At 47.7% G+C, this 27,924-nt stretch overlaps 1 protein-coding gene across 1 annotated transcript in view; it reads right to left on the bottom strand.

The window, feature by feature from the left end:
• LOC136587416 (zinc finger protein 585A-like) overlaps nucleotides 1-27,753 on the bottom strand; it is a 47,728-nt gene extending 19,975 nt beyond the window's left edge. The window contains exons 1-8 of the mRNA XM_066585984.1: nucleotides 27,702-27,753; nucleotides 22,677-22,865; nucleotides 21,176-21,369; nucleotides 20,885-21,043; nucleotides 20,676-20,799; nucleotides 19,225-19,322; nucleotides 16,735-16,849; nucleotides 12,725-13,850 (exon numbers count right to left, since the gene is read on the bottom strand). Coding sequence (XP_066442081.1) covers nucleotides 12,725-13,850; nucleotides 16,735-16,849; nucleotides 19,225-19,322; nucleotides 20,676-20,799; nucleotides 20,885-21,043; nucleotides 21,176-21,247 — 1,694 coding nt within the window. The 5' untranslated portion in view covers nucleotides 21,248-21,369; nucleotides 22,677-22,865; nucleotides 27,702-27,753. The remainder of the gene's footprint in view (nucleotides 1-12,724; nucleotides 13,851-16,734; nucleotides 16,850-19,224; nucleotides 19,323-20,675; nucleotides 20,800-20,884; nucleotides 21,044-21,175; nucleotides 21,370-22,676; nucleotides 22,866-27,701) is intronic.
• Nucleotides 27,754-27,924: the final 171 nt, after the last annotated feature.

The following is a 27,924-nucleotide window of genomic DNA, read 5'->3' as shown; positions in this document are numbered from 1 at the left end:
GTGCGATATCGCTAGGTTTTCTCGTGGTGATATCACAATTTTGTAGTACTCTTTTGGATTTTTTTTCTTTGGTGGGGGGGGGGGGGGGACCTTGAAAATAAGCCCTAGCTATATTTAAGAAAACCAGAACAATACATCACCTAACAGGTGCTGTCCGTTCCGCCGCACTTCTCCCCCAGCGGTTCCGTGGTATTTGTTTGTTCATAAACCCCGCCTCCAAGAAACATTGGCTCTGATTGGCTCAGCCACAGCGCTCAAGAACCAATCATTGCAGTGCTCGATGAAACAATTAGACATTTTTTTTAAATTCAGCTAGGGCTTATTTTAGGGGAAACTGTAGGATTTCCTACTGTAAAAGTTGCATCGCACCAAAGCAGCGTTTTCGCGAGATGCGATGCAACAGAAAGGAAGGCTCCATAGGGAAACATGGGCGACAAAGCAGCGAAGATCGCAGCTGTAGAGAGCATGCCGCGATTTTTTTCTCTCGCAATGTCGCAGCCTACAAAACACGGCTCAAATGAAGGAACCAATAGGAAAGCACGGGCTTCACATACATGTGATCCGTAGCGCTGCTGCATTGCGAGATTTTGTAGCCCGTGTGCACGCAGCCTTTGGCTTGGTTCACACAGGGTGGATTCTCGACAGAAATCTCGCGGTTTGGTCGCAGCAAAAAACTGCGAGATTTCCGCCGGGAGAATCTCTGCTTCAAAACCCGCGGCGGCTTTGAAGCGGCCCAGCTGTTTTCTTTTCCGCTGCGGCCGGCGCCCCCATAGAGGAGAGCGCGGCCGCAGCGGAAGAAAGAAAAATGAACATGCTGCGGGCGGCAAATCCGCGCCGCAGCGGCGGCTTCTGATGGCTTAGCTGCAGCAGATTTACCGTCCCAGGTGGACGAGATTTCTGAGAAATCTCATCCACATGGCTGGCTAATCCCGGGATTAGTGGCCGCAGGCGGATTTGCCGCGGTGAAATTCCGCATGGAATTTCCATGGCAAATCTGCCCCGTGTGAACCCAGCCTTGGACCGCCTGCACACGGCCGGGTCGGATTCCAGTCCTGGCAGCAGCGGTGTCTGCAGGCGGTCCGCACGGCTCGCCGTCAGACATACGCGGTACGGATTTTTTGCTTTCAAACTCCTGCTTTTCCCGCGGAATCCGCGGCCCATTTGCAATGTTAATTACGAACAGCTGCAAGTTAGACGGCTTCCATTGACTTCAATGGAAGCCGTTTGTGTGGACCCCGCAGGATAATCCAGCGTGCTTACAAGTTCAAGCCCCCTGTCCTGCCAGAGAGATTTTCTTTCGCCAGGACTTCCCCAAGGAGACCCTTTAATAAAAGGCAAAAAGTTGCAGCTACCCAAAAATGGTAGACAGAAAAGTACAATCATTCCGTGTGCAGCGACAAACAGCGCGCAGCAGGCGGGGCTCACGCGGCCGTAAGCGGAAATTCCTACGGGGGTCCTGCAGCATCTTACAGCTGTGACCCTGCATACGGCCGTGCGGAGGTGTAGTGCGCATGACTCACGGAGGCGGGCATGCGCCGTACACCGGGTTCCTGTTTTTATATTTCCCGCGCCGTCGCTTAGCGATGACCCGTATACCGCAGCCCGTAGGCAACGTAATTACGTGGGCACTGCGGGTATACCTGCGACCATAGGGAACAATGGGCATGGAGCGGAACTACGTAAAGCAATGTAACCGATCGCCTGCCAGCTACCGCAGATCACACGGGCGGGCAGAGACCGCGGCGTGCGCAGCTCCAATGCGGTGGTGTGAGTCCAGCCAGACGCTCAGGATCACTGAGGGGGCTGCAGCGCCGCGGCCACCAGTCTGTGGGGTCCCAGGCAGCAGACCACCGAACCAGATACTGACACCCTGAGGACAGGCAGCAGTCCTGGGGGGCTGGACGCCCCTAGAACAACCTGCTTTATATACTGCAGTCCTGGAGGACAGCAGCTGCACGGCCACCGCAGACCGCCAGGGGGCAGATATGTGTACTATAGGATAGTATAACAGCAGCCACACACTCTACATACCCGGCGGCAGGCGGCGAACTGGGGTTTACTATAGATATATACGCGGCGGAGACGGCAGGCTAGTGGGCGACAGGACCTTTGTGATGTCATGTGACCAACACGTGACCAGACTTCTGTGTGGGAGGAGCATATATGCGAACTGCAAAGGCTAAACCCTCTACCGGGCGCATTTTCTGCAGCACCTCTGCCCTATTCAGCAATTCCTGCAACCTGATTGGTTTTTTGGGCTGGCTGATTCAAGCTGATTGGTCGTCAGGGCAGAAGTGTTGCAGAAAATGATAATTTGCCTACAGCGCAAGGACCTTTTGGCGTCAGCAGGTCATGTGATATCTTCCAGTCACATGACTAAAACGTGTGCTCAGTGGCAGAAGAAGGTGTAAAGTCATGTGGGGGTCACTGGAGGGATGCAGGGTGCTGATGAGCAGTGTGGGGGTCACTGGCGGCACAGAGGGATGGTGGGGTGCTGATGAGTAGGGGGGGGGGGGGTCACTGGAAGCACAGGGGGGGATGGTGGGGTGCTGATGAGCAGTGTGGGGGTCACTGGATCACAGGGGGGATGGCGGGGTGCTGATGAGCAGTGTGGGGGTCACGAGGCACAGGGGGATGGCGGGGTGCTGATGAGCAGTGTGGGGGTCACTGGAGGCACAGGGGGATGGTGGGGTGCTGATGAGCAGTGTGGGGGTCACTGGAGGCACAGGAGGGATGGTGGGGTGCTGATTAGCAGTGTGGGGGGTCACTGGAGGCACAGGGGGGATGCAGGGTGCTGATGAGCAGTGTGGGGGTCACTGGAGGCACGGGGGTGCTGATGAGCAGTGTGGGGGTCACTGGAGGCACAGGGGGGATGGTGGGGTGCTGATGAGCAGTGTGGGGGGTCACTGGAGGCATAGGGGGGATGGTGGGGTGCTGATGAGCAGTGTGGGGGTCACTGGAGGCACAGGGGGGATGCAGGGTGCTGATGAGCAGTGTGGGGGTCACTGGCGGCACAGGGGGGATAGTGGGGTGCTGATGAGCAGTGTGGGGGTCACTGGCGGCACAGAGGGATGGTGGGGTGCTGATGAGTAGTGTGGGGGTCACTGAAGGCACAGGGGGGATGGTGGGGTGCTGATGAACAGTGTGGGGGTCACTGGAGGGATGCAGGGTGCTGATGAGCAGTGTGGGGGTCACTGGCGGCACAGGGGGATGGTGGGGTGCTGAGCAGTGTGGGGGTCACTGGCGGCACAGGGGGATGGTGGGGTGCTGATGAGCAGTGTGGGGGTCACTGGAGGCACAGTGGGATGGCGGGGTGCTGATGAGCAGTGTGGGGGGGGGTCACTGGAGGGATGCAGGGTGCTGATAAGCAGTGTGAGGGTCACTGGCGGCACAGGGGGATGGCGGGGTGCTGATGAGCAGTGTGGGGGTCACGAGGCACAGGGGGATGGCGGGGTGCTGATGAGCAGTGTGGGGGTCACTGGAGGCACAGTGGGGGTGGCAGAGCGCTGATGAGCAGTGTGGGGGTCACTGGAGGCACAGGGGGATGGTGGGGTGCTGATGAGCAGTGTGGTGGTCACTGGAGGCACAGGGGGATGGCGGGGTGCTGATGAGCAGTGCGGGGGTCACTGGAGGCACAGTGGGGGTGGTGGGGTGCTGATGAGCAGTGTGGGGGTCACTGGAGGCACAGTGGGGGTGGCAGAGCGCTGATGAGCAGTGTGGGGGGTCACTGGAGGCACAGGGGGATGGTGGGGTGCTGATGAGCAGTGTGGGGGTCACTGGAGGCACAGGGGGATGGCGGGGTGCTGATGAGCAGTGTGGGGGTCACTGGAGGAACAGTGGGGGTGGCAGGGCACTGATGAGCAGTGTGGGGGTCACTGGCGGCACAGGGGGATGGTGGGGTGCTGATGAGCAGTAAGGGGGTCACTGGAGGCACAGTGGGATGGCGGGGTGCTGATGAGCAGTGTGGGGGGGGTCACTGGAGGCACAGTGGGGGTGGCAGAGCGCTGATGAGCAGTGTGGGGGTCACTGGAGGCACAGGGGGATGGTGGGGTGCTGATGAGCAGTGTGGGGGGTCACTGGAGGCACAGTGGGATGGTGGGGTGCTGATTAGCAGTGTGGGGGGTCACTGGAGGCACAGTGGGGGTGGCAGAGCGCTGATGAGCAGTGTGGGGGTCACTGGAGGCACAGGGGGATGGCGGGGTGCTGATGAGCAGTGTGGTGGTCACTGGAGGCACAGGGGGATGGCGGGGTGCTGATGAGCAGTGTGGGGGTCACTGGAGGCACAGTGGGGGTGGTGGGGTGCTGATGAGCAGTGTGGGGGTCACTGGAGGCACAGTGGGGGTGGTGGGGTGCTGATGAGCAGTGTGGGGGTCACTGGAGGCACAGTGGGGGTGGCAGAGTGCTGATGAACAGTGTGGGGGGTCACTGGAGGCACAGGGGGATGGCGGGGTGCTGATGAACAGTGTGGGGGGTCACTGGAGGCACAGGGGGATGGCGGGGTGCTGATGAGCAGTGTGGGGGTCACTGGAGGCACAGGGGAATTGCCTTTTCACCTATATTGTCAAATCTTATACAAAACCCCTTTAAGCCCATGGCTACATTCAACATACATGTACATTAGATATGTGCAGGGTCTTCATCACTGAGCCCACTCCATTCACCATGGGTGTTGGCCAGAGAGAACTCAGATCGTGGCTGTTAACCCTTTAATTGCCAGCATCTCTGCTGACAGTGGATTTAAATGGCCTGACAGCGGTATCACGCTCCCTCTTACCAAAACAGCAGTAAGATCACGCGGCCCTTCAGCTCTTCTGGTCCGCGCTGCCAGTTTTCAGCATGCTGCTCGGTGACATGTCTGTGCACATGTGACTGCTGCAGCCTTTTACAGGCCTCTGGTCTTCTGCTGATTGGTTGCAGCGGTCACATGACTGCATGCAGCGCTTCGTCTTCTGGCTAAAAGCTGTTCAGCTGAGCAGAAACCAAACAGACCCCATCATAGTCAATGGGGTCCCTTTGGTTCCATCCGAAAAACGGAAGCACTCAGCCGTGGGGATTTCCCTTTCCTGCTCCTCGACCGGAGCAAGAATCCAGAACCCTGGAGACACGTGAGACAACTTATCAGGTAGTCGGACCGTGACCAATATCGACAATCTCCAGATATTTCATAGAGCAAAGCAGTTTTTAGTACTTTTAGAAAGTACTGTAAAACTATGTGAAATAAGATTCCTTTCGGCTGCCATGGCAACTGAATCTCATCGGGGGGGAGGGTCGCCGTTGAGGAACCATCGGACTCTGATCAGTGTATTTAAATGAAGCTGTCAAAAATGGTGGCATTTAAAGGGTTAACAAAGACAGCCGACGCCTGCATTGTATAGAGCGGGAAGGACCCCTGAGTCTGCTGCATGCAAAGCCTGAACCTCCATGAGGTCATTGTACATCATGCAGCATTAAGGGGTTAAAAGGAGATGAAAAGCCAAATAAATCAGTGTTGGTCAATGGCGGCTCCACTTGTATGGGTGCGGCACTCTCCGGGGTTTCTAGTTTCTGACCAGGAGTTACGTTTCTGATTGCATTCCTCTCTTCTAGACTTCACTCGGGGGCTCCAGCTCTTGGATGATGATGGTGGCTCCTCTACAGGTCCCTGGTGCGCCACTGGATTTCCACGCAGTTTGGAATCCATGATATGGAAGTATTCCAGACCGGCCGCGCGGTTTCCCACCCAACATGTCAGCATAGATGTCTACGATGCTGACAGTCCGGGGTCAGGACTCTCCGCAGCTGCGACAGCACGGATGCATGACTGCGGCCAAAATATGGTGTTATGTCACCGGCCGTCCTCTTGGAATTTTACTACATGACGTACCTTGGTCCTTACAGATAGGAGAAAAGGTGGCGCAGCACACGTGTCCCGTATTGGGCAGTAAAGGACATCGCTTCCTCTCCATCCATCTGTAATCGGCTTCCAGCACACGGGCGGATAGGTGCTGCGGAATCCACGATCAGTGTCCACAGCGCAAATGTGCAGCAAATGCCGCCTGTTACTTCCTATGGAGATCCGCTGCTTCCCACTCGCTCGCACAGGGGGAGGGGGGGGGGGGCGGGGAATAAAAATCGCATCATGCTCCCTTTTCATGCAGACATCACACAGACGGCTTCCATTGAAGTCAATAGAAGCCATCCGCCCCGCAGCCCGTCCACGATAAACATTGTGGACAGGTTGTGGATTCCAAGTCCTCGCCTAGCGACTGCCCGGGGAAAAAAATTTGTGACGGCGAGCCGCCGGGTTCATCTGGAGTACAGAAAAGACGGCAACAGAGTACGTACGGGCGGCCGCCGCTGCTGCCAGAGCCGGATTATGCATGCAGTATTTGGCTCTCACGCATGCAAGAGGCCATAGCATTATCGACATCGGCAGCTGCTCGGCCGACAATGGATGTCAGTCTTCTTATTTTCCAGTCCGGTATGTAGAGTTTTTGATTATTGACTTTGCTTCAGTCTTAGTCTTACCTACCGTAGATCATGCCTGTCTGACTGTAAGTCGGCGCCTCCCGCTCTTCTGTGGTTTGTTAGAGAAGCTGTCACCAGCATGGATTGGGCTCGGGCCCCTTCAGTGCAGACATGTTTTATTCTGAGACACTGCGCCATTTCAGAAAAAAAACACTTTCAAATTCACTGGGAATGGGGCTTGGTACAGCAGGGGTGGGGCCTGCCCGGCTCTCCCCGCCCACACTGCCGTGATTGACAGCTTCCTCCCTGTTTGGGTGTAGGGGAGGGAGGGTAAGCCTTGTGAATCTTGGCTGCATCCTAGCCAGATTTCTTTTTAACTTCTGAAACATTGCAGCGCTTGTAGGTTTGGTTTTTAACATGTATTTTTTTTATTAAAATGTTTGTTATTAAAAAGTTTTCTGTATTTTTTTTTTTTTTTTTTTTGACACACTATTCTTTGGGACTTTAACCTCTTAAGGACCGTTCCTTTTTTTTCTATTTTCCCTCCCCCCCCCCCCCCCCCCCCTTTAAAAAAAAAAATCATAACTGTTATTTATCCATCGAGGTAGCTGTCTGAGGCCTTGTCGTTTGCGGGAAGAGTTGTATTTTTCAGTGGTACCATATACTGTATTGAAAAACTTAAAAAAAATTCTTAGTGTAATGAAATGGAAAAAAAGACAAATCCGCCATCTTTCGATGGCACCTAAAGGCTTAACAGCTGCACTGAGCAGCGCGGCTTATCAGAGCTGTTGCAGACAGGAGTCAGCTGTATGAAACAGCCGCGATGTATAGAGCGAGATCGCCCGCAATCTCCCTCCATTCACAGATCCATATTAAATGGATAATCCATATCTAAATGGGATAAAGTGCCGAGTTGGGGAAAGATGGATTTTGGCTCATACTCAAATCATGATCCCAAATCTCAGTCACTTAACTGTTCTAATACAGTAGAGAGTACTTCTATAAAGTGCAATCAATGCTTCACATTTGCAGGCCCAACGCGTTTTGCCAGACTACCCGGCTCTACCATCTCTATGATTTCCTTCTCAAGTTTGGTGAAGATCCTAGGTACAGAAGATATCTTGAAGGAAAAGGAAGTGAACTGGATTCTTGAGTTCAGTAACTGGTATTGAGGATATTCCTACCCTTTCCTACTTAGGGAGAAGTCCACATTCCCATATTTGCTTTTCCTAAGGCCGATTTCACATGAAAATCACGCGACTTTGTTGCCCGATTTTCTCGCAATGCGACAGTGCTACAGATCGCATGTATGTGAAGCCCCTGCTCTCCAATGGGTTCCTTCACATTAGTGATGTTTGGTAGGCTGCTACATTGCAAGAAGAAAAAAAAAATCATGGCATGCTGAATATTGCCGCGATTTGGGATGTTTTGTAGCCCATGTTTCCCTATGCAGCCTTCCTTTCTGTTGCATTGCATGAAAACGTAGTTTTCGTGCAGCGCAATGCAACTTTTACAGTAGGAAAAACAACCGTTTCCCCATAAGCCCTAGCTACATTTAAAAAAACCAAAGAGGTGCTGCACTTCACCTGTAGCTCCGGCACTTGTCTGGAGTCTTCTGCCAGCGCTTCCTTGTAAAGGCATTTAAAAACCCGGCCTACAGGAAGCACTAGCTCTAATTGGTTCTCGAGTGCTGTGGATTAGCCAATCACTGCACCGCTCGATGAACCAATCACAGCCATTAAATGCAATGGCTGGGATTGGTTCATCGAATGCTACAGTGATTGGCTGATCCTGATTGGTACGTTGTTTGATGTGGATATGACCCTGGCATGTTATCATGCACCAAATGCTCACCAGGTTAAGCTCTTTTTCAGTTTATTCACAGCTGTTAGAGCCCATCAAAAAGGCTTACTTCTAGTTAGGGGTGGATTTAAAAATTTTAGATCGCCTCTCGGATAAAGTCACATCTCAAATAGACATCTTTTACCCCACCTGTATCATTGATCGATATTGCATCTTACTTCAAGTGTTTGACCTTCAGGACAGTTGGCACAAAGTCAACCCCATTACCAAAGATTATACATTCTTTTCCAACCCTCACTCTACATTTTGCAGGATTAACCATATTTTTAACTGACTTGCAAAACCGCTCTTCTCTACAGCAAAAAATTGAGTTCACCATGGTCTGATCAAAGTCCAGGAAGTACCAGTGCTTTGTGCTCCTTGGTCCCTAGTAACCCAACTATCACATGGCAACTTAAAGGGGTTGTCCCGCGAAACAAAGTTGGTGTATACACTTCTGTATGGCCATATTAATGCACTTTGTAATGTACATTGTGCATTAATTATGAGCCAAACAGAAGTTATTCACTTACCTGCTCTGTTGCTGGCGTCCTCGTCTCCATGGTGCCGTCTAATCTTCAGCGTCTAATCGCCCGATTAGCCGCGCTTGCGCAGTCCGGGTCTTCTCCTTTGCTGAATGGGGCCGCTCGTGCCGGAGAGCGGCTCCTCGTAGCTCCGCCCCGTCACGTGTGCCAATTCCAGGCAATCAGGAGGCTGGAATCGGCAATGTACCGCACAGAAGCCCTGCGGTCCACCGAGGGTGAAGATCCCGGCGGCCATCTTCACAAGGTAAGTCAGAAGTCGCTGGAGCGCGGGGATTCGGGTAAGTACTGGACGGTTTGTTTTTTTTATGCCTGCATCGGGTTTGTCTCGCGCCGAACGGGGGGGGGGGGGGGGGGGGAGGGCTATTGAAAAAAAAAAAAAAAACACGTTTCGGCGCGGGACAACCCCTTTAAGGATTCCTTCCCGCAAATTTGGAGCGCAGTAGGGGAATATTTTAATCATAACAAAACTAATTCATTTGGGCTCTATTAACCCCTTAACAACGCAACCCTCTTTTTCCATTTTCGGTTTTAACATTATATGGAGCTGGATCAACCCACAATCCCCCTGCATACATACCTGGTAGCCGCAGGAGCCAACTATATGTCAGTTAAGAGGTTAAAGAATGAGCCAGGGAACAGTATTAGGGATCTCTGCTGGGCACTGGAGTAGTCAGAAGGAGAGTGGAAACAACACACCAATTCTGTGCATAAAGCAAAAGTGGACAATCTTAGAGTGGAACTAAACCTCCATCAAATTCAGCTGCACCTGCAGTACCAACCCAGGCCACTGCACTATGGTCAGCACTTTCTGCTTCCTCTGTTGACCATAGCGAAAGCTGCACCGGGAATCAGCAGGGATCCAAGCAGCAGATCCCTCCCAATCATTGATCACTTGTAAGTAATTAACCCCTTAATGACACGGCCTATTTTGGGCTGAAGAACGCAATGATTTTTGGCGGATTTTCTTCTCCATTTATCAAAAGTCATAACTTTTAATTTTTCCGTCGACGCGGCCGTATAAGGGCTTGTTTTTTGCATGGCGAACTGTAGTTTTTAATCGGTGCCACTTTTGGGTACATTTGACTATATTGTAAAACATTTTTTTATATGATAACGGAGAGAAAACGCATCAATTCTGCCATAGATTTTTTATTTTTTACAGCATTAATCATGCAGCATAAATGACACAATCTATTTTTTCTGCGGTAGGTACGGTTACAACGATACCAAAATTCTTACCTTTTTTTAGGTTTTTCCACTTTTCTGCAATGAAAACCTTTTTTTGGAAATTTTTTTTTGTAAAGCGCTGCATTCAAAGTCCTGTAACTTTTTTATTTTTTAATGTACGGAGCTCTATGAGGGCTTATTATTTGCGAGAAGAGCTGTAGTTTTTATTGGTACCATTTTGGGGTACATACATTTTTTTTGATCATTTTTATTGCGTTTTTAGGGAAGCAAAATGCTAAAAATTAGCATTTTACCTCAGTTTTTTGCGCTTTTTTTCCATGCACACTCAAAAGCATGTGCAGCTTACTGTACGCGTCGTTACGGACTCGACAATACCAAATATGTGGGGTTTTAATTTTTTTAAATCTTTTTTTTTATGCTATTATGAGAAAAAGAATAAAAAAAGGGTTTTTTTGCTTTTTATTTTTACGTTTTTTTTAAATTCATTTTAAAATCTTTTTTTCACACAACTTGTGTCCCCCTGGGGGACTTTGACCTCCAGTACTGCTGATCGCTGTGATAAGGCATGGCAGGGCTACTGCTCTTCCATGCCTTATCACTTATATAGCGATCATAGGCATTGGCACTACAGGACGCCAGACACTATTGCTATGGCAACACGCCGGGCTCTCGCGATAACATTGCAAGAGTCGGCTGAAGACACAGAGGGAGCGCGCTCACTCTGTGAACTCTTTCCCTGCCGCGATCTACTTAAATCGCGGAAGGGATGGGGTTAACAGCGGGGGGGGGGGGGGGGGGGGCTGTTAACCCTGTTAGGCTGTTAGTCCTGTTGCAGCAGGACTCCGGGTGTGACTGACAGCCAGCTCCCGCTGCGGGATAGCGCGAGATCATATGTCATCTCGCGCTATCCCCAGGACGTAAGTTTACGGCCTGTTGCAGGAAGTACACCGCTCCCAGGACGTAAACTTACGCCCTGGAGCGGGAAGGGGTTAATAGTTGAAGTTACAAATGTCCTGGAATACCCCTACACTTAAAGGGGTTGTCCGGCCATTGAATCTCATTACTTCTGTTTGCCCAATACAATGCACTTTGTAATATACATTGTGCATTGTAAATTATGCAAACAGAAGTTATTCACTTACCTTTTGGGGTGCCCCCCGCCCCCCGTGTTGCTTCTCGGTTGCCATTGGTTCCGACAAGTCTCTTGTCCTCTTCTTGTCGGGCCAGCTCCAGGTGTTCTCTGCACGGGGACGCGCTTCTTCTACTCCGCGCATGCGCAGTAGATCTTCTCCTGCCGGCTGCTTCAGGAAGCTCTGGTCTGCCTGCAGGGGACGCGCGGCCGCGGGATCTTCAGCTGACAGGTAAGGGGAGTGGAGTGCCGGTCTCTCACGGGGGAGGGGTGCTGCGAGCTGTCAGTAGTCAGGGGTGGGGGTGGGGAGGTGTAGGGGTGACGGACCTGTCAGTCAGTAGTCCCGGGATGGGGGTGAGGGGGAAGGTGGGGGAGCTGCTGGTCGGAGCTGTCAGCCAGTGGGGGGGGGGGGGGGGGGGGGGGTGGAGAGGAGGAGGATGCTGGTCGGAGCTGTCAGCTGGTGGCTTGCGGGGGGGGGGGGGGGGCACTGGAGGGGGACACTGTGGGGTGCATGTGTCTCTGACAGGTGTAGCAGTAGATTCCTTCATCTCCTCATCATGTCCCCTTATTACTGGACACTCTGACACTGCTGTCACAGCCTCCAGTGATGAGGGGACATGCTGAGGAGATGAAGGAATCTCCTGTTACAGTTGTCACAGCTCTAGCAGCAGATCGCACTGCTTTCCCTGCCCTCTCATTGCTCTGAATGGGGCCGGCCGGCTGCCGGCTCCATTCAAAGCAGTGAAGCATGCGTTTGCATTATGACGCCGGTCCTCCAGTCATGTGACCGGTGTCATTGGGAGCGCGCACGCTGAGGAGAGAGAGGCAGCAGTGCATCATGGGAACTAGCCAGCAGCGCCATCTTTGGAAAATTCTTCAGGCAAACTTTATAAAGGGAAGAAAAGGAATAAAAAGGTAAGCAGAATATCAATTTTTATGGGAAAGGCTGTTGTGTGTGATGCTTCTACTCCACAGGGCATTAATGGGGGGAAAAAAAAATCAGTTTGGGCGGCGGACAACCCCTTTAACCTTTCGTTAAAACATGTTTGGAGAAAGAATGAAAAATCGCCAATGAATAAAAAAAGTCATGTTAAAAAGAAGTGAAAAACACAGGTAAGCGTTCATCTTTTACAATAAACTTTATTAAATATATATGTCCCAGAAAATAACACCATACAATAAAATCAGTACAATAAAGTTATAGCATCACTTATGAGGATCGCTGTATGACAAAAAAAATATATAAAAACACTGCTTTTTTAAATAGTATAAATTAAATGTTAGACTTGGCACTTACACGAAGTACAATGTATCCTGCAAAAGACAAGACATCCAACGGCTACGCTGAATAAAAACTGAAAAAAGTTATGACTTCTGAAATGCAGCAAGGAAAACTTTAAAAAAATGTTTTCATCCTCACAGGGCCAAATCATAGACAACCCCCAGAAAAAGGACATCAAAAGACAATGAAACTCCAGTGTGCACTATACTCTTCTTTTCTTGGATCCCAAGACATCCCAAAAGTATATTACACAAGTGAAAGATCAAGATCACCCACACTTAAGAAGTAAACGCACTCCTATTATGTAAGGCATCGGGAACGTCGTCGACCTCCTGATGAATTCTGTGATGTTTAACAAGAATAGATTTCTGGGTAAAACATTTTCCACACACCAGACACGGAAATGGTCTTTCTCCTGTGTGAATTCTCTGATGTTTATTGAGAGCTGTTTTCTTTGTAAAGCATTTTCCACACTCTGAACATGGAAACGGTTTCTCTCCTGTGTGGATACTCTGATGTTTAACGAGCCCCGATTTCAGCGTAAACCGTTTCCCACATTCCAAACACGAATAAGGCTGCTCCCCTGTGTGACTTCTATAATGTTTGACTAGGTCTGATTTCTGGGTAAAAGATTTCCCACATTCAGGACATGAAAACGGCTTCTCTCCCGTGTGAGTTCTCTGATGTTTAATAAGATCCGATCTCTTGATAAAGCATTTCCCACATTCCAAACATGAAAATGGCCTTTCCCCCATGTGGATTCTCTGATGTTTAAGAAGATCGGATTTCTGAGTAAAACATTTCCCACATTCCAAACATGCGAACGGCCTCTCCCCTGTGTGACTTCTATGATGTTTGACCAGATCTGATTTCTGGGTGAAAAATTTTCCACAGTCAGGACATGAAAATGGCTTTTCTTCTCTGTGAATCCAATGGTGGTTAACTAGACCATATTTCTTGGTGAAAGATTTTCCACATTCGGAACATGAAAATGGCTTTTCCCCAGTGTGGATTTTGTGATGTTGCACTAAATTTGATTTCTTGGTAAAACATTTCCCACATTCTGTACATGAAAACAGTTTTTCCCCTGTGTGAATTTTCCTATGTTCTACTAGATGTGATTTCTTGGTAAAACTCTGTCCACAATGCAAACATGAATATAGCTTCTCCCCTGTGTGATCCTTCCGGTGTTTAGAAAGTCCCGACTTCTGGTTCGAACATTTCCTACATTCTGAACATTGAAATTGTATCTCTTCTATTGGAGTTTTCTGATCTACTTCGTAGTTAAACCATTTCCCACATCCCAAACATAGAAACTGGGTTTCTCTTGGATAATCTTGTGTTGAGTTACTCTCCTCTCCTTTAAAGTCTGTGGATGAAAAGTGGCTTTGTCCCCCCAGGTCCTTGCTGTGGCCATCTGGAGAAAAAGTAGAGTAGCTTTACTTTTTTCAATTCCTCACATAAAGCTTCAGGTCCATTTCCTAATGTGTATGACAAATGTCAGGGCACTTAAACTAATGTTAGAAGTTCTATCAAAATAGGAGGGTCAATTCCCCTAACTTAGTGTGTCCCAATAGTCAGTGATACAATGGAGCAGCCAGCGCCTAAGTAGCAAAACCCAAATAAAACTACTGTGCAATAGCACGAAACTCAACAAATAAGATTATCTAAGTGACCGTGCAGCGCCAAACAACAGAGAGCCTCATTTTGTTTTTTTAACTCTATATATGTAGTGCGGTACACAACTTGGGGCTTACAGTCTAAGTTGATATGATATAGTGCTCTTGTCAGAAGAAACCCATGCCAACACAGGCAGAAAATACAATCATCATTTAAAGGGGTTGTCCCGCACCGAAACGTTTTTGTTTTTTTTCAATAGCCCCCCCGTTCGGCGCGAGACAAACCCGATGCAGGGGTTAAAAAAGAAAACCGGAGAGTGCTTACCTGAATCCCCGCGCTCCGGTGACTTCTTACTTACCTGGTGAAGATGGCCGCCGGGATCTTCACCCTCGGTGGACCGCAGGGCTTCTGTGCGGTCCATTGCCGATTCCAGCCTCCTGATTGGCTGGAATCGGCACACGTGACGGGGCGGAGCTACGAGGAGCCGCTCTCCGGCACGAGCGGCCCCATTCAGAAGAGAGAAGACCGGACTGCGCAAGCGCGTCTAATCGGGCGATTAGACGCTGAAGATTAGACGGCACCATGGAGACGGGGACGCCAGCAACGGAACAGGTAAGTGAATAACTTCTGTATGGCTCATAATTAATGCACGATGTATATTACAAAGTGCATTAATATGGCCATACAGAAGTGCTGAACCCCACTTGCTTTCGCGGGACAACCCCTTTAAGGGATTTGAAGCCAAGCTCTGCAAAGGCAACAGTGCAAAATTAACCAAATTCATCATATTGCCATGAGGTTGATAAATTTGCAACATCGTTAAATATTTCTAGATATGTTGCTACACTTTTTACGTTCCCCACCTACTGGCGTGAGACCGCTGAAAGATCTATCGATAAACCTCACTACTCAAATCCTGCCCCTTTTCTAAACACAGTTGAATAGTGTCTAGTAAAGCTCAACATCTGTTCTTATTGGCATAAATCAAGAGTCAATTTATCTACATTAGTTTGCACCAAAAGAAGTTGCGACTGATGCAAGTAATAGAACGTAAAGAACTGGTTAGACCGCACGTCAGATATTGTGGACAGTTTTAGGCAGTGGTACTCAAGAAGGACATATCAAAGCTTAAGCAGGTCCAAAGGCGGGCAACTAAAGTAATAAACCGAATGGGCAGACTACAATACCCAGAGAAGTTATCAAAAATTGGGGTTTAGTTTAGAAAGAAGATGGCTGAGGGGCACTCTAATAACTATGCATAATAGATCAGTGAACAATACAGAGATCTCTTCCATCATCTATTTATACCCAGGACTGTAACAAGGGGGCGCTCTAATAACTATGCATAATAGATCAGTGAACAATACAGAGATCTCTTCCATCATCTATTATACCTAGGACTGTAACAAGGGGGTGCTCTAATAACTATGTATAAATATATCAGTGGTCAGTACAGAGATCTCTTCCATCATCTATTTATACCCAGGACAGTAACAAGGGGGCACTCTAATAACCATGTATAAATATATCATGGGACAATACAGAGATCTCTCCCATCATCTATTATACCTAGGACTGTAACAAGGGGGCGCTCTAATAACTATGTATAATAGATCAGTGAACAATACAGAGATCTCTCCCATCATCTATTATACCTAGGACTGTAACAAGGGGGCGCTCTAATAACTATGTATAAATATGTCAGTACAGAGATCTCTTCCATCATCTATTTATACCCAGGACAGTAACAAGGGGGCGCTCTAATAACTATGTATAGATATATCAGGGGACAATACAGAGATCTCTCCCATCATCTATTTATACCCAGGACTGTAACAAGAGGGCGCTCTAATAACTATGTATAATATATCATGGGACAATACAGAGATCTCTCCCATCATCTATTTATACCCAGGACTGTGACTGTAACAAGGGGGTGCCCTCTGCGTCTAGAGGAGAGAAGGTTTCTACATGGACATAGAAGGGAGTTCTTTACTGTAAGAGCAGTGAGACTGTGGAACTCTCTGCCTGAGAATGTGGTGATGGGGAACTCGCTAACAGTGTGAGAGGGAGCTGGATGTCTTTCATGAGCGAAACAGTATTACATGTTATATCACTGATTGCTCAGAAGGGTCGGTGATCCGGGGATTATTCTGATTGCCAGATTGTAGTCAGGAAGGAATTTTTCCCCTAAAATTAGGAAAATTGACTGCTACCTCTTGGGTTTTTTGCCTTCCTGTAGGTCAATATGGAGGGGGGGGGGGGGGGGGGTTATAGCCTGAACTGGATGGACAAATGTCTGAACTGGATGGACCATTGTCTAATATACTGTGTAACTATGTAAATAAGGAGTAAAAAGTAAAGGTCTACTGGATCCCCTGAAAATCAAGTGCACATAGGATGCAAAGTGTATGCTGGTGCCAGTTTAAGGTTTATTCTGTTTGGCTCTTCTTACAGAAAAGCAGACTGTAAGAGCGCACCAACCGGCCGCTGTACCTACCTTTCCAGGTAAAGCACACATTGGGCCAAGTCAAATGCATATTTTATTGAGAATCAACTCTGATCAGCACTGGCCACACAACTCTTGACTGGGAGTTTTCTTGTTAGCAATAGCTAGTTACAGACTATTATACAGCCTGAAGAAGGAGACTCTACTTCAGTCTGGTATTTCTCTTACTCACCCAAGTTAATATCAGTAGGAATGTCTTCTTCTGTAAATGGCTGATGACTCCTCAAATCCATTGCTGCTTCTTCTTCCTCAACAACTTCAACTTTTAGGTCTATGAAATTCTTACCCTAATTCAGCAGGTGAAACAAAAGATAAACTATAAGAATTCAGTTTCAAGAAAACAAATGATAATAATGTGACAAAACCTCCATGACAGCGCCGGGCCAAGAGATGTTCTCCCCATCAGGTAGCGGCACCTCCTATATCACCTCCATAGTGTCTTCTGCAACCTGACAGCCCTAAAGGAAATCTTGCAGCAAACATTCCCTCTCTTCGCTCCCAAGAACCATTTACTGTTAAATGTACAAAAACTTAGTAAATTTTTTTTATACTCCTGCTTACAAAGTAGGATTTAAGGGGTGCAGTGTGCTCATATGGCCAAACCTGGACAACTGGACTAGTAACTACCGTATATACTCGAGTATAAGCCAAGTCAATAAGTTTTACCACAAAAAATTAGTAAAACTTATTGACTCGAGTATAAGCCGAGCTATACTCCAGTATATACTAGGTAAAAAAAATTTAAAAAAAGCAATACTCACCTCTCAGCCGGGGTCTGTGTCCCTGGCGGTGTGGCAAATTGCTTCAGTCTTCTCCCCGGCTTGGTTTGGAAATCCCCGCCATCAGCACTGTGTGAGGAAGTGCTGTGATTGGAACGAGCGCCGGCCAATCACAGCCATTCAGAATGACATCACTGAATGGCTGTGATTGGTTTATCGAGCGCCAGCTGTGATTGGCCGGCGCTCGATCCAATCACAGTGCTGACGGCGGAGATTTCAAAACCAAGCCAGGGAGATGACAGCGGGGGAAAGACTGAAACTGCTTGCCACACCGCCGGGGACACAGACACCGGCTAAGAGGTAAGTATTGAGGGTTTTTTTTTTTTTACCTCACTCGAGTATAAGCCGAGGGGGACTTTTTCAGCACAAGAGTCTGAAAGACCTTAAAAAGAAAAAAATATATATCACATCCACATGCTGCAAAGAGAAATCTGTGCAGAAATGGACAAGTGGTATGGAGCATATCAATTCTGTGAACTATCAAAGTAAAATTCACACTTTGCAATGAAATCTGCAACAATTTCCACACGTAAAACAAGTGAATTTTGCTGCAAATTACACGGTACACTTTTTTTTGCGTCCAATTTACACTATGTGTGGATGCAGCCTTCATCTATAATGCTTTACAAATGTATGAGGACTCTAGTGAAATGAGACCTTAAAGGGGTTGTATCAATATTGACTTATCACCTAGCCATAGGATAGGTGATAAAAGTCTGATCGTTGGGTTCTCACCACTGAGAATCCCACCAATCTTGAAGATGGGGGTATCGCGTCTCCCTCTCCTCACTGTGGGTTCACTGCATCTCCTGCAGTGAGGAGATTGAATGGAACGATGACCCTGCATGCGCAGTGCCGTTCCATTGATCTTCAGTGGCACTGCCGTAGATAGCCGAGCGCTTGTACCTGGCTATGGGTTTCAGGACATTTCGTCCAATCCACATTTCACCCGATTACTTTCCTCGTCTAGTAAGACATTTGACATTTCACCATTGATACTTTTTGCCATATTTAAGAAAAGAGACGTGTGTTCTCCTCTCGAACATACAATCTCTACGAAATCACTGTCCAAAAGGACAACTTCGGACGTGGCCCCTTTTGACCTAATGCTATACTAAAAAAGTTGCATTTTCAAAAATTTGGCCTGGTCATTTAAGCGCAAACAGGCCTGGTCACAAAGGAGTTAAAACAAGTGGCTCAGAATCACTTTTGCGTTTCCAATGCCAAGTAGATAAAATCTAGGTTGGACATAGTGATATATGGGACAAATTGACATTGGACGAATTGTCCGCCCGGACGAGCTTTTCCTTGGACCAACTACGCTCAAACCTGGCTATGCCCATCAGCCCCATTGAAATGAATGGGGCTGCACCATCCATGTGAAACTTCTGCTCCACTTCATTTCCATGTCACTACATTGTGCCGTGATGGGAAGAGGGCACGGGACTCCCATTCTTGGGATTGGTGGGGGTCTTAGCAGTGAGACCCCTGACTAATCAGACTTTTATCACCTATCCTATAGATAGGTGATGAAAGTCTACTTTGGGATATCCCTTTAGGTCAGTAGGAAGCCTCCTTACTAATTGTCCTACAGTTTTTCAGAGTTCATTCACACGTAGCAGAAATGCTGCTTTCATTTAGTATTTACTTAAATGGCATTTCTATGCTAAAAAATCCCTCCAAATTACTGGCCACTAGGGGTCCAACTTGCTTCTAACTTGCTATCCACTGCCTGTTGTCAAGGGAAGTCCTTGTAACAGAGCAGTCCGAGTTCCAGTGAAGTGATACGTCATGCATGCTGGATAGGTGAGGAATGCCTCGTGAACAAGAGAGGTAATGCTAGATTCAGTGAGACGAGTGAACAAGTGGGGCACACAGTCTACCTGATCATCCAATGGGACAGTGTCATCATCTTCCGGACAATCCTGGAAATACAGAGGACTGGGACATCTCTTTGGTTGACATCTCCTACTGGGACCATCTGAAGGAAAAACACTTAAATACCTCTAGTGTCCATATTGCAGTAATGCAACAAATTCTCCCTCCACTTGAAGGGGTTATCCAGGAAGTGGCAGCTGGGATACACCAAGCACTGCCAACCCCTGTGTAGCGGCCGGCGCTCATAATTGCAGGAGCAGCTCCCACTGATTTCAATGCAGTGCTTCCAGTCCGACCCCAGTGTATCCTAGCAACAGCTGCCTGGATGACCCCTTTAATCCTCCTTTTCCTGTTCTCATCTGTTTGAAACTCATTTTTTTGCCACAGCCAACATTACTTATTACAAAGAGGGTTTTTACCTGCATAAAGTCTGGTCACAGCATTCTGGTACTACTAGCTTGACCTGATTTTTGCTACGTGAACATAAAATGAGTGTTGTGAATCTCCTCCTCTCTCCCTGCCAGTTTTTCTCCCACCCCCCCTCTTCATGTCGCTTCTCTCTCCCTCTCCCCCCTTTCCTTCTCTCCATGCCACTTCTCTCTTCCTCAATGCTGCTTCTCTCTCACCCACACTCCTTGCCACTTCTCTCTCCATGCCACTACTCTCCCCCCTCCCCCTCTCTTCATGCCGCTTCTCTTCCCCCTCTCTCTCCCTTTTTGGTGTGTGTATGTCTGTGTGTCTGTATGTTTGTTTCTCTCTGTCTCACTGGCCTTCAGCCAGTAGGGATGTTCATAGTCTTGTGACAGTGACAGAGAGAAGCCGCAAGGCTATGAATGTCACTTAGCAACACTTGAGTCTCCCTAAGGGCACTCATCGCTATACTTAACACGGGGGACTTTGATGTGGCCCAACGGGTCACTCATTGTAACCATCTTAAATTTTGGGATTTTACGCCGATGGTGAGGATCTAAGGAATCGAATGACACCAAAATCATCCTCCTAAGGCGAGTCAAAGTGGTCAAAGATTGGTGCAAGAAAAAGCCTGTGGCCTATTTATATTAATCATACACTGTATGTCCATTTATGCTATTTGGGTTCATGAACTCAGTTTTGCACCCCGCACTTTACATGTATCCACTGCTGTATGCATTTTGGTCATTTTTTGCAAATATTTTTATAATATTAGGCTTACACAGCCCTTCTTTTTTTTAAAAATTTTTCTCAATAAAGATTTTAATATTTTTTGGTACTTCGCTCCCTTGTTTGTAGGTTTGCGTATTGTTTGGAGTGTAACTATGGGTAGCTAACCAAGTTACTTAGGATTTTCCTATAAGACAATATGTATGGTTTTGGTGGTGTTTTCTGCTAACCAATTTGGTTATCTTACACTCATTCTTGACCTGAATTAGAAACCCCTCAAACTGGCTCCCACTTTAAAATGACAGTCTCCTCTTACCCGATGATGTGAGTGGCCGGTGCACCTCCATCATGATGTCCTTGTAGAGATCCTTGTGTCCTTCTAAATACTCCCACTCCTCCATGGAGAAATGGACCGTGACGTCCTCGCATCTTATAGGAACCTGACGACACAATATACAGTCATCACCCAGACACATCATCCCTTGTGTTACTCTATAATGTCCCAGCATTCCCAGCAGCGCTCACCTCTCCTGTCAGCAGCTCAATGATCCGGTTGGCAAGTTCTAGGATCTTCTCATCATTGCTTCTCTCAGGTATGATGGAGTCCGGTGGAGGCTCCATAATTGGGCTCCACCCTCCTGACATCACACAGTTGTCAGATGTCTTCTTCACTAATTTGTAGTCCTAAATATGGAGAAACCCCAATACATATCACCGTAGACACTCCCAGAATTCCTCACCCCTGCAGTCACCTCCCTGTTTATTTTTTAGTAATGAAGGGTCATTTAACGTGACATAAGCCTCCAAATTCCTCACCTCTCCAGTTAGCCAGTAGATGATCTCCATGGCGAGGTTTAATAAATTCATCTTGGTTTTTTCTTGGTCCATCTTTGATAGGTCAGGCAGGAAAAAAACTAATATCTGCAGGACCTTGAATGGGTAAAACCCCTAAAGTTTTCCTTATGCAGTGTCAACACCCATTGCCAAATTTCAGTAAACTTTTCTTCTCTCTAAAAATAACAAAAAATTATAGATTAACAAGAAAGCAACTTTTATGTCCCAACATCACCCTTAAAAACAAAGATACAGTGACTTTTAAAACCATTAAAGGGGTTTTCCAGCTCTTAAAAACTGAAGCTCTATCCATAGAATAGGTCATTAATAGCCACCCAGGACCCTGTTCATCAGGGCAGCTGTCACCTGTATGAAGCAGATAGCGCTGTACACTGTGCAGTGGCCTAGCATGGTATTGCACCTCCCATTCACCTCTTCTGCCTGGTGAGCACAGCTTGTTCAGCTATTTCTAAAACTCCCATAGCCCGTGGCTTGCTCACCAGACGGCAAGGGAGTTGAGGTTCCCCATTGTGTTGATAGATGTAATGAGACCTACATCTACTGAACATATTAGGCACACCCTGTGGCTATGTCGTAAGTGTCTAAGACAGAAATAATACATTAAGGCTGTATGCACAGGGATGACTTTTTATGTTTAGTACTTTTGTACAAAAACATTTCTTATGGAAAAAAGTCACCTTTGGATTTCTCGCATTGTGAGAGCCAAAACCTTTTAATTTTTTGCCAACGCAGCTACATGAGGACTTGTTTTTCCCAAGTTGGGTTGAAGTGTTTATGGCTTCTCCTTTGGAGTACATATGATTTGGTTCATTTTTATAACTTTTTTTTTGGCATCCTGTGGATGAGGGGGGCGGACAGAGCATTCTGTACGTAACATGGAGAGACGAGGAGCAAAGGTAACATTTTGTAATATATGAGGGACAGCGGAGGAGGCCTGCTTACAGCATTCTGTATATAGAAGAGGAAGCAGAGGCCTCCCATAAGGTGGTAGAGCAGTGGACATGTGCTGTAAACTGGGGGTCAGCAGAGAGGCTGTAAACAGTATACGGCTACATGAGCGTAGTATACGTGTATGCGATACGCAGTAAGTCGCAGGCAATCAAATACGTTGCCTTATGCTGGTTCGCTTACATTTGTATGTAAGATATTTGTACTATGCGAATCTGAAAGAGAGCCCATAATTCTCTATGGGAGCTTAATCAATGCTGCCAATACGCAATCGAATTACATACGGGCAACGTATATATGAGCCGTTGCGAAGCTGCATTTTGGGGCTACCTAAAAAAAACAGGAAGACTGTGTATGACAGCGTGCATGAGATATGCTGTCATGCGCAGCACAATATGGCTGCCATACATGGCAAAAGGCAGGGTTATATGCATACGGCCAAGTGAGCCCGGCCTAAGAGAGCAGAGGTGATACCTTGTATGTTAGTGATGTACACAAGGTAAGTGCCACCTACCCAGACCAGAGACCTATGTAGCACAGCTTGGGTAGGAGCTAGACTCCAGTGTGGAACGGATGTTCGATGACGTCACCGGATCCGTGCGGAGGAGTCGGTCTTTAGGCTGCGCTAGTTTCCTAATAGTTGGGTCCAGACTGGTGTGGGCTAAAGGTGGTCCGTTCTCTGGAGTCCATAGTCCAGTCCGTACTAAACAGAAAATTGGCACCATGTTAGTTAGAAAAGCAGAATGTGACCAAGTAATCTTGTAGACATGAGACCTTTTAATGGCCAACAAAAAGGAGGTGATGTTACAGCAAAGCAAGAGGCACTCGCCATTTATTGACAAAAAAAGGTAGTAAAACAAAATCACCGATAGGTGGCGCTGTGGCAGATCAGGTGTTCTGTGACGGACCTGCAGTGTCAGATCTGAAGGCTGCAGTCGTCTGCATGTTGTAGCAATGAATGCTCCCCTACGTTCAGCCATGGTTTTGCGAATATGGAGCATTGTTGAAAACCAATGGGGACTTATTGAGCATTTATAGCGTGATCTGCATAGTTAGAGCGCCACCTAGCAGTGACTTTTTTTTAGTAAAAATTTCTTTTTTATTCAAATTCGGTGACAATCTGGCCGCTGCACTGCCGGGTAGGAGGACAATGCCAGAGAACGCTGCGTGCTGTCCTCCTGATAATTGGTGAGCTGGATTATGACCGCAAAGCTCCAACCCCAAGTGATCATTACCTGCTATGAAATCAGGATCACGGGTGACAGTTTGGGGAGCCACACCACTTCCTCAAGCTTGATCCATCTCAGCATGTTTAAAGAGGTTGTCCCAATTCTAGCTGTTTTGCTGCAGGAAGCAGATATCTCCGTACATTGCACAGTGGCCTGAGCTGGAACTGCAAGCTGAGTCCTATTGAAGTGAATGCGACTTAGCCTGCAATACAAGCTTGGGCCAGTGCACAATGTACAGCGCTGTTTGTTTTCTGCAGCAAAATGCTTAAAAGTGGGACCATTTTTTTTAAGGAAGGGGACATGGCTCCCGAAATCTCTGTGTACAATAAAGATACCCTTAGAACTCAATGTTTTTGTGACTTATTAAAAGGATATTCCCAGAAATAAAACTTCTGACCTATATAGAGATGGTTGCAAATTTGAGACAGCCAGACTGTGTAAATAAGATACATTGCCCTCTTCCACTATCCTCACCACTTGTCTAAAACGTGGTCACATTATACGGCCCCTATCAGGCAAACTATCAGTAGATTTAGGTTTTGCTCCCATCCCTACGTTGATGACACCCAATTACTGTATATACTTCTTCCCGTGACATCACACCTTCACTACTACAAAACACCAATATGTCTCTTGTCTCGAACATCATGTCATCGCTCTAAAACTAACAAAAACTGAACTTCTTGCGTTTCTGACCTTTCCTTCACTCCCCATATCCAGTCACTTGCTCGCTCATGTCACCTGCACCCCAAAACATCTCCCGAATCCACCTTCTCTTCACAGTGGAAACAGCAAAAACTCTTACTGTCGCCCTTATCCACTGTAACTCCCTACTGACTGGACTTCCCCCTCTCCAGTCCATCCTGAATGCAGCCGCCAGGCTCACCTTTCTCTCCAGCAGCTACACCGGCGCCAATAGCTATGCACTAGCTGCTATTGGCTGAGCGCTCAGCCAATCAGCACAGCCCTTTCAGGAGGCGAGGTTTTTAAAATCCCCGCCTGCTGAAAGTGCTGGATAGCAGTGTTGGGGAGCCAGCCAGAGGGCGCGTCTGAGTGGCGGAGAGGGGAGTACTATTTTTTTTTAAACTTTTTTACCACTTATTGATGATTTTCAGAGAAGGGCTTATATTTCAAGCCCTTCCCCGAAAATCATACTGCATGGGTTGAAAGCAATGGGATAGCATGCTGCACTTCTGCCACAGCTGTCACAGCTGTGGCAGAAGTCTGTGGTATTCTCCACATCTTTTCAATGGGGTTAGAACTCCTGCCGCTGGCCCCATTAAAAAGACTGGCGATATCCCGGCGTCATCCCGTTTTTTTCCTCGCACTGCGAGGCGACTTTTTACTTGCTATTGTAGCGCAGTGGAGAAAAAAACGCCAGTGGGTGTCCGCCCTCACTCTTACAAATTGTATACCCCATCAACCCTCAACTCTCACAAAGAGAGTTGCACCCCATGTATCCTCCTCTCACAAAGGCTTCACCCCATGACCCACAACTCTCACATAGGTTGCACCCGTATGTATTACCTTCCTCTCACAACCAAGCGGCACTCTGTTGCCCCTCCCCCCCTCTCCCCCAACTCACATAGGTTGCACCTAGGGCTGTGGAGTCAGTAAGCCAAATCCTCCACGACCGACTCCTTCATTATAAGACTTGTGTTTTTAAGTAATTTACTGTAATAAAATCTGGTTCAATCACAGCCACTCATCAAGCACTGGCTGTGATTGGCTAAGCAGCAGCCAATCACAGCCAGCGCTCCCGGGAGGCGGGGATTTTTCAATCCCCGGCCAGAAGATGAAGAAGAGAAACAGTGCCAGGGACCCGGGGAGAAGCTGCGGTGGTGTCAGAGAGTGCTTGTAAGGTGATGTATGTGTTTTCTGTTTCTTTTTCTGCAGCTAGGGCTTAGATTGTAGCTTTGACAGTGGGATTTCCTGTCAAAGTTGCATCGCACCACACAAAAATCGCGTTTTTGTGCGATGCAACAGAGAGAAAGGCTCCATAGAGAAACATGGACTACAAAACCTCGCGTGTGGCGGGCATATCGCCGGATCCGTGAGGTCTTTGTGTCGGGTTGTTGCATGCTACAAAACATCACATGTGTGAAGACACCCCTAGGAAACCATGGGCTTCACATACATGCAATTTGTAGCAACGTGACAAAATTTCACGACTTTGTCGCCTGTGTGAAGAAGACCATAGGGCTATACAGCTCCGATGTTGGAAGAGGCCCATCAGGGTTCTCTTACTGTATATTGCCAGCCTCTCTGCTGTCAGAGCCTATCCAACAGGTCACCTCATGCAGTACTGGCTTTAGCCAGCAGATAGCGCCATTGCATAATGGCAGAAAAAGAGTAAGCCCCCTCTAGGAAAACTACACCCCTCATCCCCTCTGGAGAACATGGGCAGGGGTAACACGCTGGCCTGGTGACCTCCCCACACCCCAGCACCAATTAGAGACCATTAAACTTTCACATCCCTTATCAGTAGAGCAATTTACTGTTCTGCTCATCCTATCTAATTAATCACGCCGTGTCTGTGCCCTCTCACGTGTATATATGTATTTATATAAATGCCTCTTCAGATCTGTTCCATTATGCCTGACGAAGGATCCTGAGAGGTCCGATAGCTCGCTGTAACATCATGTATTTTTGTTAGCCATTAACCCATTAAGGACATGGCTAGAGATGAGCGAGCATACTTGCTAAGGGCAATTACTCGAGCGAGCATTGTCCTTAGCGAGTACCTGCCCGCTCGGAAGGAAAGGTTTGGCTGTCGGCGCGGATGAGAGGCGAGTTGTGGCAGTGATCAGAGGGGAGCGGGTGGAGGGGGGGGAGGGAGAGATCTCCCCTCCGTTCCTCCCCGCTCTCCCCCAGCCGCTCCCTGCCCGCCGCCGGCAGCCAAACCTTTTCTTCCGAGCGGGCAGGTACTCACTAAGGGCAATGTTCGATCGAGTAATTGTCCTTAGGGAGTATGCTCGCTCATCTCTAGACACGGCCTATTTTGGGCTTAAGGACGCAACAATTTTTGACAGATTTTCATCTCCATTTTTCAAAAGCCATAACTTTTTTATTTTTCCGTGGACGCGGCCGTATAAGGGCTTGTTTTTTGCGTGGCGAGCTGTAGTTTTTATCGGTGCCACTTTTGGGTACATAGACTATATCGTAAAACTTTTATTATTCTTTTTATGATCGCAGGGAGAGAAAACGCATCAATTCTGCCATAGATTTTTTTTACAGCGTTAATCATGCAGCATAAATGACACAATGCATTATTTCTGCGGGTCGGTACGGTTACAACGATTCCAAAATTCTTATATTTATTTTTAGGTTTTTCCACTTTTCTGCAATAAAAACCCTTTTTTGAAATCTTTTTTTTCTATATCGCTGCATTCAGAGTCCTGTAACTTTATTTTTCTATGTACGAGGCTCTGTGAGGGCTTAGTTTTTGCAAGACGAGCTGTAGTTTTTATTGGTACCATTTTGGGGAATGTACGGCTTTTTTTATCACGTTTATTGCATTTTTTGGGAGGCAAAATGCTAAAAATTAGCATTTTGCCTCTGTTTTTTAGCGTTTAACGCTTTTTGCCGTGCAAAAAAAAAAAAAAAAAAGCATGTTCAACTTTTTGTACACGTCGTTACGGACGCGTCAATACCAAATATGTGCCATTTTAATTTTTTTTTACCTTTTTTATGCTAATATGAGAAACAGCACAAAAAAGTTTTTTTTTTACATTTTATTCTTTTTTTGTACATTTTTATTAGCCTTTTTTACACCATCTACGTCCATCTGGGGGTCTTAAAGCACAGCACTGATGATCGCTGGGATAAGGCATGGCAGGACATGCCTTATTACTTATACAGCAATCCCAGGTACTGGCAACACAGGACGCCATGGCAACAGGCCGGGCTCTCTGTGATTATATCGCGAGAGCCCGGCAACTTCACAGAGGGAGCGCGCTCCCTCTGTGAACCCTTCCCATGCCGCGATCTACTGACAGCCGGCTCCAGCTGCGGGATAGCGCAAGGTCAGTCATGATCTCACGCTATCCCTATGACGTAAGGGTACATCATTTTGCAGGAAGTACCCCGCTCACATGACGTACCCTTACATCATGGGGAGGGAAGGGGTTAAAAGGTATCATATCTACAAGATTACTTGGTCTCTCTTTACTGGGAACAACCACATTTCCCCCTCCTGCCACACACTGCACCCCATGACCCCCTGCCATACAAACCCTGCACCATGGATGAGATGCCCCCCTCTCCCTGGCAGACCCCCCACCCCCACACACCAGCCGGGCTCTACATACCTACACATCCGGGTCAGCGACTACATCCGTCCAGTCGCCCACCGGCTGCATATTAACACATTCTGCCGCAGTTCTCCAGCGCGGCCGATTCACCCAATCAGCTGGCTGGAATCGGCACATGTGACTACACAGCGTGCACGCGGATTGCCTGCAGCAGCCGTGTGCACTACACAGTACAGTTAAGCAGCCGTGTACTACACACTACACTTAAGCAGCACGGGGT

This window comes from Eleutherodactylus coqui, chromosome 13 (assembly GCF_035609145.1).
Source record: "Eleutherodactylus coqui strain aEleCoq1 chromosome 13, aEleCoq1.hap1, whole genome shotgun sequence".
Classification (NCBI taxonomy): Eukaryota; Metazoa; Chordata; class Amphibia; order Anura; family Eleutherodactylidae; genus Eleutherodactylus; species Eleutherodactylus coqui.
This window is presented reverse-complemented; position numbering and strand designations above follow the sequence as displayed.